The 9,028-nt window shown below is 40.1% G+C and overlaps 1 protein-coding gene across 1 annotated transcript in view; it reads left to right on the forward strand.

Moving 5' to 3' along the window:
• ptprb (protein tyrosine phosphatase receptor type b) overlaps positions 1–9,028 on the forward strand; it is a 65,422-nt gene that overhangs the window by 46,501 nt on the left and 9,893 nt on the right. The window contains exons 27-33 of the mRNA XM_046038876.1: positions 689–828; positions 1,443–1,579; positions 1,661–1,767; positions 1,854–1,959; positions 2,764–2,844; positions 4,192–4,209; positions 4,478–4,559. Of these exons, the coding sequence (XP_045894832.1) occupies positions 689–828; positions 1,443–1,579; positions 1,661–1,767; positions 1,854–1,959; positions 2,764–2,844; positions 4,192–4,209; positions 4,478–4,559 (671 nt within the window). The remainder of the gene's footprint in view (positions 1–688; positions 829–1,442; positions 1,580–1,660; positions 1,768–1,853; positions 1,960–2,763; positions 2,845–4,191; positions 4,210–4,477; positions 4,560–9,028) is intronic.

Here is a 9,028-nt window from a genome sequence, read left to right on the forward strand (position 1 = left end):
ACTGAATCCAATGTTACTGAAGCTAAAGTGACTGAAGCTGACATCACTGAAGATAACGTTCCTGAAGCTAACATGACTGAATGTAAAGTTACATAAGCTAATGTTACTGAAGCTAACATCACTGAATCCAACGTGACTGAAGCTAAAGTGACTGAAGCTGACATCACTGAATGTAAAGTTACATAAGCTAATGTTATTGAAGCCGTTACCGAAGGAGTCGTTGGATTAAACAATTCGAGTGAGATCTATCTGTGCATGCAACATAGCTAAGTTACCTAGCTAGTTGCACACAAGCAATAAATGTTAGCTTAGCATTACAGCGCTAACATGTTTGTGACGTATATTGTGCGAGATGAGAGATGTATTTCAATGAGCGGTTTCACACAAAACTTTACGTTACTTTACAGTTTTATGACAAAGTGCGACTTTCTTGACTTAAATTATCTTTTAAACTGACAAACATCAGGACACAATTTCAACGGGATCAAAACATTAGTTGTCTCTTGTTATTCACTACCGACTTTTTTTCCGCATGGGCCGAAAGGGGAGGGACTTTGGCTCACTGTAAGTTTAGGCAAACTACAAACCCCGCCCAAATGACCAGAAGCTACCCAAAACAATTTCAAACCTGCCAACAGGAAGTAAATTTCTCAGCTCCTCCTCTAACTGTTTACATGTGTTTTGACAGCCAATGAGATGCTGCAGCCAGACCAGCGCCACCCTCTGCCCTCCTACCGCGATTACATCAACAACTCCTCCGTCAGAGCGTATCAGACCGCATACTTCTCCAGCCGCTGTCCACAGGACGCCGACATCTCCGCTGGACAGGTGACAACAGAAACTCTCACTATCACTTAAAGCTACGACGATAAATAGATTGTTGTCGACTATTAAATGATTTGCCAACTATTTTGAAAATCAATTAATCTGTCTGAGTCAAAGTTCTCTGATTCCAGCTTCTTAAATATAAATAGGTTTGGGTTAAAATTAAATAAATGAAATAATGATTAATAAAAGTATTTTATTTTGTTCAGATTAATGAATAATTGAATGCATTAAACAGCTTGTGGCAGTATATACAGTAACAATAAGATGTTTATAGTCATGTTATTAAGTTGTAGGTTGTAATTTCAGTATAAAGAAAATAAACAAAATTGAAACGGGAGAAAAATGACACGTAAAAGTGTTTAACTATATTTCTTGCAATTGAAAATACGTTTATTCAAGTTGTCAGCAACAAAACAATAAAAACAAACCTGCAATAACAAAACAATCAATTCAAACCGCAACATCTACAACAAAATAATAAAACGCCTTAAAATATCACTAAAAACATAAATTCAACAGACTACTAAAAAAAGACAAATAACAGAAAAGTCAATAATTTTCTTTTTTTTTTTACTATCTATGTGACTGTTTGTGTCAAATCAATAATCAATCAGGTGGTGGAGGTGAACCTGGGTGCAGGAGGGGATCGGCTGGGTGGGGCCTGTGATCGTTATCATGACGACGACCTCTATCTGAACGACGGATATGGCGATTTCTGTGACGGGCCGCTGAAACCCAAGACCTCCTACAGGTACGACGCACAGACACGAACGCGTACACCAACACACACACTGCTGAAGTCTGAAGAATATGACTGTGTGTTTGTTTTCAGGCTGAGTGTGCGAGCGTTCACCAGACTGTTTGATGAAAACAACCGAGAGTTTCCTCAGCCGCTCTTCAGCGACACTTACCTGTCCTCGCCACTCAGGACGCACGCAGGTGAGTCTCACACACGCACATGCACGCACACACACACTTCACGCATGGATCTAACTGTGCCTTCCTGTGTTGTTGTTGTGCGTCAGAGCCTTTAGGGGGCGTAGTGGAGGGTTTGAGTGCCGGGATGTTCCTGATCGGTATGATGGTGGCCGTCGTCTCTCTGCTGGTCTACAGGCAGAGGCTGCGCAAAGTGTGAGTGCGCAAACACACTTTTTACGCTCAATCACATCATCTAATAAGATCCTTTAATGAGCATTTATTTGTATATATTTCCCCCTAATTTTATTTATTTATTCTTACACAATAAAAATACTGAATAACAATACAACCAGCTGAAAACAACTGAGTGGGTTTAAGATTTTAACACTGGCTTTTTCAAACTGCACTCTGTAAATGCAAATTGTCATTAACCACTTCACAATTTATAAATCATAAGCTAAGTCATTGATAATTATTCGGTGGCACACTCCAGCCTAATGAGCTCCAGTGCCAGAAAATGTCACGCACCATTTTAGTTGTTGAGGTTATTATAAGGATCAGTTCATTTAGGCTGTAAGTTAATGAGTCACTTAAATAGATTGTTTATACACATTAATTAGCAGAGACTGAAAGGCCTCATGGGTTGTTTTTCCTTGTCATTCACACAATTATATACAAATTAATTGCATTTAAATGTACTAATAAAACATTAAACTGACATTTGTAAACAAACATAACACAAAGAAATAAATAAATCAGATTTGGAGAAACAAAATCTGAAAAAGAGTGATATTAACACTTCACAGTTGACATTATATTATACGCTATTAAACGCACACTCAAAGTGAACAGATTGTTATTGTTTAAAGTTTATCTGATGTCAGAAGAACAACAAAAGTAAAAACTAGAACAGGAAGTACAGACTCCACTCCCAGCTCTTTGATGTCTTCAGGTGCTTTACGCTGTTTGTTTGGTGCAGATATTTTAACGTGTGTGTGTGTGTGTGTGTGTGTGCAGGGCTGTGCAGGAGAACCCGGTGGTGAGGATGAGTATGTGGAAGGAGGTTCCAGCTTCAGGATTATATATGGGTGTCAGGAGGTAAGTGTTTGCGCGCCAGATCTGTAATTATTTTTCACCAGTATATGAGAGTGAGAGAGAGAGATTAGAGTTTCCAATATCTCCTACGTTCATTATGTGAGCGTGTGAGGTATTAGTTTCCAATAATATGCTCGCTCTCTCTCTCTCTCTCCCACCCGCCACAGTCCACAGCATCTGGTAATTACTCTGTGTGTTTGTGTGCTGATCAGGCTTTTGTTTATTGACCGCAGCTCATTAGGTGTCAGTTTGACAAACAGTGGAAACAGAGCTTCTTCTAGATGGCTGTAAGAACTGATAGCTGCACGTTTATAACATCTGCTCGTCTGTTGGACAATAACATCCATCCATCGTCAACCACTTATCCTGCGTACACGGTCGCGGGGGGCTGGAGCCAATCCCAGCTGGCATTGGGGCGAAAGGCGGGGTACACCCTGGACAGCTCGCCAGTCCATCGCAGGGCCACACATAGACAAACAACCAGTCACACTCACACTAAGGACAATTTAGGGTCACTTCCACCACCAACAATATCAGTGCATATTATGAATAAGAGACCATAAACATAGAGAGAGACCTTACTTACAGGTGGCTCCTACAGACAAATCAAATGTCCAGGACGGGTTGGGCTGCGATTTAACAGCTCGTGGTAACGTTGACTCACGGTGTTCCAGACACTCGGCACAGGAAAAGCCCTATAAGACATCAGTGCCTGGATCAGAAACTCATCAGGGGTGAAAAGTTGAAATTACACCACTTAAACACTAGTTGGTGGCTATTTGGGGCTATATGTTCCTTGACTTACCGGCTAACTTCCGGTTTAGTCCTTCGCTAACTTGAATGGGGGTAAAGTGATAATAATCATGTGGCTATCCAACGAACGGATCAAATTCTGATGGTCAAATGAGTCATTTTGCGGAGCTTGTATCCACCGTTTTATAGCCGCTTTTTGGCCACTAATAAAATTGACTTTAAAGCACGGAGCACTTTCTGGGGGCTAGGAAGTCCAGACCCGGGTTGAAAAACTCATCGGATCTACATGAACCACATCAATGGCTTATTTTGCCAAAAGTTCACACCCCTGCTAGAAAGATGACTGATTGGACTGATGTCTCTGGGAGCAGGTCTTTCACACATCAAAGTTTGGGCCAATAGTTTGGGAGGAATTTTTAAAAAACAAACAGTCAGTAGACAAGGTGTCCGGATTACCACGGTAATCTCATTCACATTCTCACAAATCACAAACATAATATTTTATATATATAAATAATATGAATCTCCCTCCTGAACTTTAAAACAGGACTGTTAAGCTCCATGACTAATAACTGATTGTCTTTCTTTTTGTTGCAGCAATCGTCGGGTCACCAGGTGAGTGTCTCTTATTTCGATGGTAAACAGAATCAAATCAGTCAGAGACACTTTACGCATCAAGAAACCGATCATTTATAGCAAGGTTCAGAGATGGCAGAAAGGCTCTGAGGTCTTTTCATTGAAGTATGAAGTCTTTACTAAGATAACACTGATGGTGAAGCTTGAATAAGGCAGAAGAGTCGGTCAGGTCTCAAGAAATATAATTTCTGTTAATTTGCAGCTTTGAAAACGTCTGTTTAATAAATATCTGTGTCTCTCTGTGCAGTCCAATCAAAGCCTGCCACTTTGAGTCACACCTGACAAAGCTGCAGGCCGACTCCAACTACCTGCTGTCTGAGGAGTTTGAGGTAAAAGTTTAACATTCATTAGCCATGTTTTCATCTAATTGTCATGCGAATTTTAAGCATTCTTTTGAAATGTTGCAAAAAAGACATTGCAAAATCAGTGAGTTTCCGTCAGCTGGGTTGGAGCGAACAAACCAGGCTGCGGCGAGCGTCGTTACGTCAGTAGTTGACGTTACACATGGCTGTAATAAACAAGACGTCTGGGTTACAAACCAGAAACAAAACCAGCTGCATGAACCTGATGGCCATTGATGTAAGAAAAATGGAGAGAGGTTCTCAGGAATGTGTTTCAAGTGAGGAAGTTGCTACCAGCCATGTCTCCACACGTTATGGGAATATCCGATGATATGCCGAGTTTTGCAAGCCTCCAAATAATGCATCCACCTCCCTGCACAACCAGGCAGGACGCTGACAGCAGAAACAGTCATGAGTTACAAGTTTGCTGCGTCAGAACTTATTTGGAAAAAGTGTTTCCATCTCCCGTTTGTGCCAGATTTACTAAAGGTTTGCGCGAGTAAAAACGTGTGCAAACTGGATTTCACACATAAGCTGATCTACTAACGGCGTGCGCGCAGAGTGACGTCTTTAAAAACGCAACATGGCATGGTGATTATTCGATGAAATATATGAATAGAATTTGTTTTGTATTTTCCTTTAGCTTTGCCGATACTGTTGTTTTAACATTCATGCCAGTGAAGCAAATTTTGTTTCGACCGGACTTCTTTTCTCCGTCAGATGGAGGAATTTAGAAAGTTGCGTGGCGCTGCGGAGAGCCCCCAGCTGCAGTACAGCAAGGATCAGGCGTGAAATTCATCCAGCCAGAGGGAACGATCACCAACTGTTCACAACAGCGACACAACCCTTTGTAGGTCTTGGAGAGGGAACGGGGCGTCGGGGCGGACAGGGACAGGATATCTCGGAGCGACCGGGCACACTGAGGACGGTCTGTGGTCGTTCCCTCTGGCTGGATGAAGCACGATCTGCTGGCATTTCCTCGCGTCTGGGTCATTGCATCATACTGCATCTGTTTCTGCTGGGGTTTCCCAAAGCAGTTTTCCAGGTGTGCTGTCTCAAGTACTTAGTGCAGTCTCAGGCAGGATGTGCAGGTACAGACGATTTCCACACTCGGGACGTACTGAACGAAACAAACCAAGGTTTTTACGCGGTGGCTGCTTTCTCTCCCGACTCTCCATGCGGGAAACCGTTAAAACACGCAAAACCCCCCATTGTGTTTGCACCTGTTGTCCTCTACGCAATAATTCTTAACTCGTAACAGGTACTAAAATTGCACGTGCAATATTTTAGAATGCACACACAGTTTAGTAGCCTACTCTTTATTCGGGATGTTAAATCAGGCCCCATGTGCACTGTGTTACTTATGGATGGAATTACAAAAGACAACATATAAATGTTGTCTTTTGTCAGTAACAGCATCTTGTTACGTCTCCCTACAAAACCTGCCAGATTAATTTATAGGCCAGTCTTATTGGTGGACATTGGAAGAGTCTTTCTGCCTGCTGTAAAGACTTTTCTCTCACTTTTATGTGTCTGTGAAACACAAAATTTGCATTTCAGGACGTGAAGCTGATTTTTCACCTCGTGTGTACAACATCCAGACTGTGATCATTGTCAGCTGGCAACACAGACGCTCTTCTCACTATAAAGGAACACTCAGTCTTTCTGAATTATGCAAGAGGACATCTTAGCTTTTCATCATTTGTTCTGCCGTTAGGGCTGCAACTAACGATTATTTTCTCTGTCGATTAATCTATCAGTTCTTTTTTTGATTATTTGATTAGTTGTTTGGGCTGTAAAATGTAAAAAAAAGAGGTGTTTTAATGTTTCCCAAAGCCCAAGATGACGTCCTCAAATATATTCAGTTTACAGTCATAGAAAACCAGAAAATATTCACATTTAAAAAACTGGAATCAGAGGATTTTCTTTAAAAATGACTCAAACTGATTAATCGATTATTAAAATAGATTTATAGATGAATAGATTAATTTAATAGTTGACAACTAATCGATTAATTGTTGCAGCTCTACCTGCCGTCAAGAATAAAAATTATAGTTAAAAATATTATACTTTTATTTCAGTCAAGACAACTTTATGAAATACTTTATTTGTTTGAAGTAGTTATGTTTGGCTCGGTTATGGGATTTTGAAAGCCCTGCCAGGATAGAGAGAGCAGCAGCAAAGACCCCACAGAGTACAGAACAGAGCAGCGTCAATAAATACGGAAATACATTGATTGGTCAGGAAAAGCATTAAAGAAGGAGGAGCTAGGGTGGCGGTGGGTTACAAGCGGCTTGCAGAGAAAGCAGCAAGGGTAGGCAGGCTGGAGCGGACTAAATTAACTGTCTAATAACCGTCACTGGCTGATGTTAGTGGCTGTAATGTATTAGCTGTAAAGCAAGCCAGATAATTAAGGCAAGGCAAAGTAAGTTTATTTGAAAAGCACATTTCGACAACAAGGTAATTCAGAGTGCTTTACATAAAACATAACAGCAACAGGGAAATAAAGTTTTTTCACTTAGAGACTCTAACCTTTCTTTAGATACAGTCGTCGCTGTAAATCCAGATTGTCCACGCTACAAACTCTGGTAAAAGCGGTTGACAGCGGTGACCTGTCAACAAGGTAACAGCGGAGAAAACAGGGACTCTAACCCTTGTAATTCTACTCGGCCGAGTTAACTAAGGATCAGCCGTGTGAGATGGAAACAATCAAATTAACGTTATTGTTCCGATGATGGTGACCAGTTCAATGGTCTTAGTCTGCTATAAGACAAGGATTGTTCCTTAAGTTACATCCTGTACAGTATTTGTCAAAAGCTACATCCTGAAGTTCATTGTCAATGTCTACAATGAATCAACAGTCCACAGTTAAGATCAACAGATCTTTAGACCTTTGGATGTAAAGGCAGCTACTTCAGCATTAATGAAAAAAAGAATGACTCTCACAATCATCTGATTTAGCTGTAACAAACATTTTATTTAGGAACAATAAATCCAGAATAAAGCGCAGTGGCACTGGGCTGATGATGTGCAATGAATAAAATTATTTACAGTTAATCTTGCGTTGCAGCTAAGGGACCCGTCTCAAGTAATAGGCTACGGTTAAGAAATAATGTCACACAGGTGGATCAAACACAGCTAATCTTAAATGTTTAATACAGAGGAGCACAGTATTCAGTTTCATTCTTTAAGTTACACACATTACACAAGACTAATAAGGTAAGCAGAGAGTAGTAAAAATTCCACTTGTTATCCTGTAGTTACACAGTATTATTAGGGGTGTGGGCTGTTTTAAAGTATCCACTGTTCTCCTGTACTCTATAATCACACAGTACCAACGACAATGTGCTGTTCTTCCATTCGTGTAAGCGGTAATATAAAAAGGTATATTCTATTATTTTTGGTTTATTTTCTGTGTTGCTTTCCTTCTTCTTCTTTTTACCCTCCTGACCGGGATGCCAGTGGTGACCACATCATGCTACCTCCTCTTTCTTCTTCGGTTTCTGGCAATAAAAGAAAAATATATAGTTACTGGTTAAGTGCAGCTAACTTTAAATTGACTCCACCACCACACATAAAACATGGCTTAATAACAATCACATTTAATATAAGCATAAAATTTGGCTTAATAATAACTATAAAGATTATTAGCTTAGCGTAGAGAGATCTGGGCGATTTACAACCGGACTGAAATCACACCAAAAGAGGCGGGACTCCACGGAACACGACTTGATGCTGATTGGATAGCGATATTCAGAGACAAACCGTCACAGCTAACCAACAGTGTGAATCTTGAAACTTGACTTTAGGCAGAAGTAGACAAAAGCAACTTCTCATTTTTAATCAGCGACCGCTGATTTTACTAAAATAACTGTTGCTTGGCTGATTTTATTAGCTGTAACATTAGCAAGCTAGCTAATTAACATTATTCCTATTTTTTTTAATAATTTTACCTGACTTGTTTAAAAATAAGAAAGAAAGGAGTCTTAAATATACATGTGATAACTACATACTATAAATGATATAATAATAATAATCCTTATTTGTAGAGCACTTTTCAAAAACAAGTTACAAAGTGCTTTAACAAGTGTAAAGAATAATACAAAAAAGATAAGAGCATGAAAATTTAATATAAAATTAGTAAAATACAATAAAATAAAAGGGATAAAATAAAGTCAAATAAGATCGGGAAAAGCTCTCCTATAAAAGTATGTTTTAAGAAGGGACTTAAAAGAGTTCACTGACTCAGCCGACCTGATTTCCTCGGGCAGGCTGTTCCAGAGCCTCGGGGCCCTGACAGCAAACGCTCTGTCCCCTTTAGTTTTCAGTCGAGACTCTGGAACAGACAACAGACCTCTGCCCGAGGATCTCAAGGTACGTGCTGGTGCGTATGGGACTAAAAGGTCAGAAATATAACAAGGCGAGAGGCCATGAAGAGCTTTAAAAGTGATCTATAA

The sequence above is a fragment of the Micropterus dolomieu genome, linkage group LG23, assembly GCF_021292245.1.
Source record: "Micropterus dolomieu isolate WLL.071019.BEF.003 ecotype Adirondacks linkage group LG23, ASM2129224v1, whole genome shotgun sequence".
Lineage (NCBI taxonomy): Eukaryota > Metazoa > Chordata > Actinopteri > Centrarchiformes > Centrarchidae > Micropterus > Micropterus dolomieu.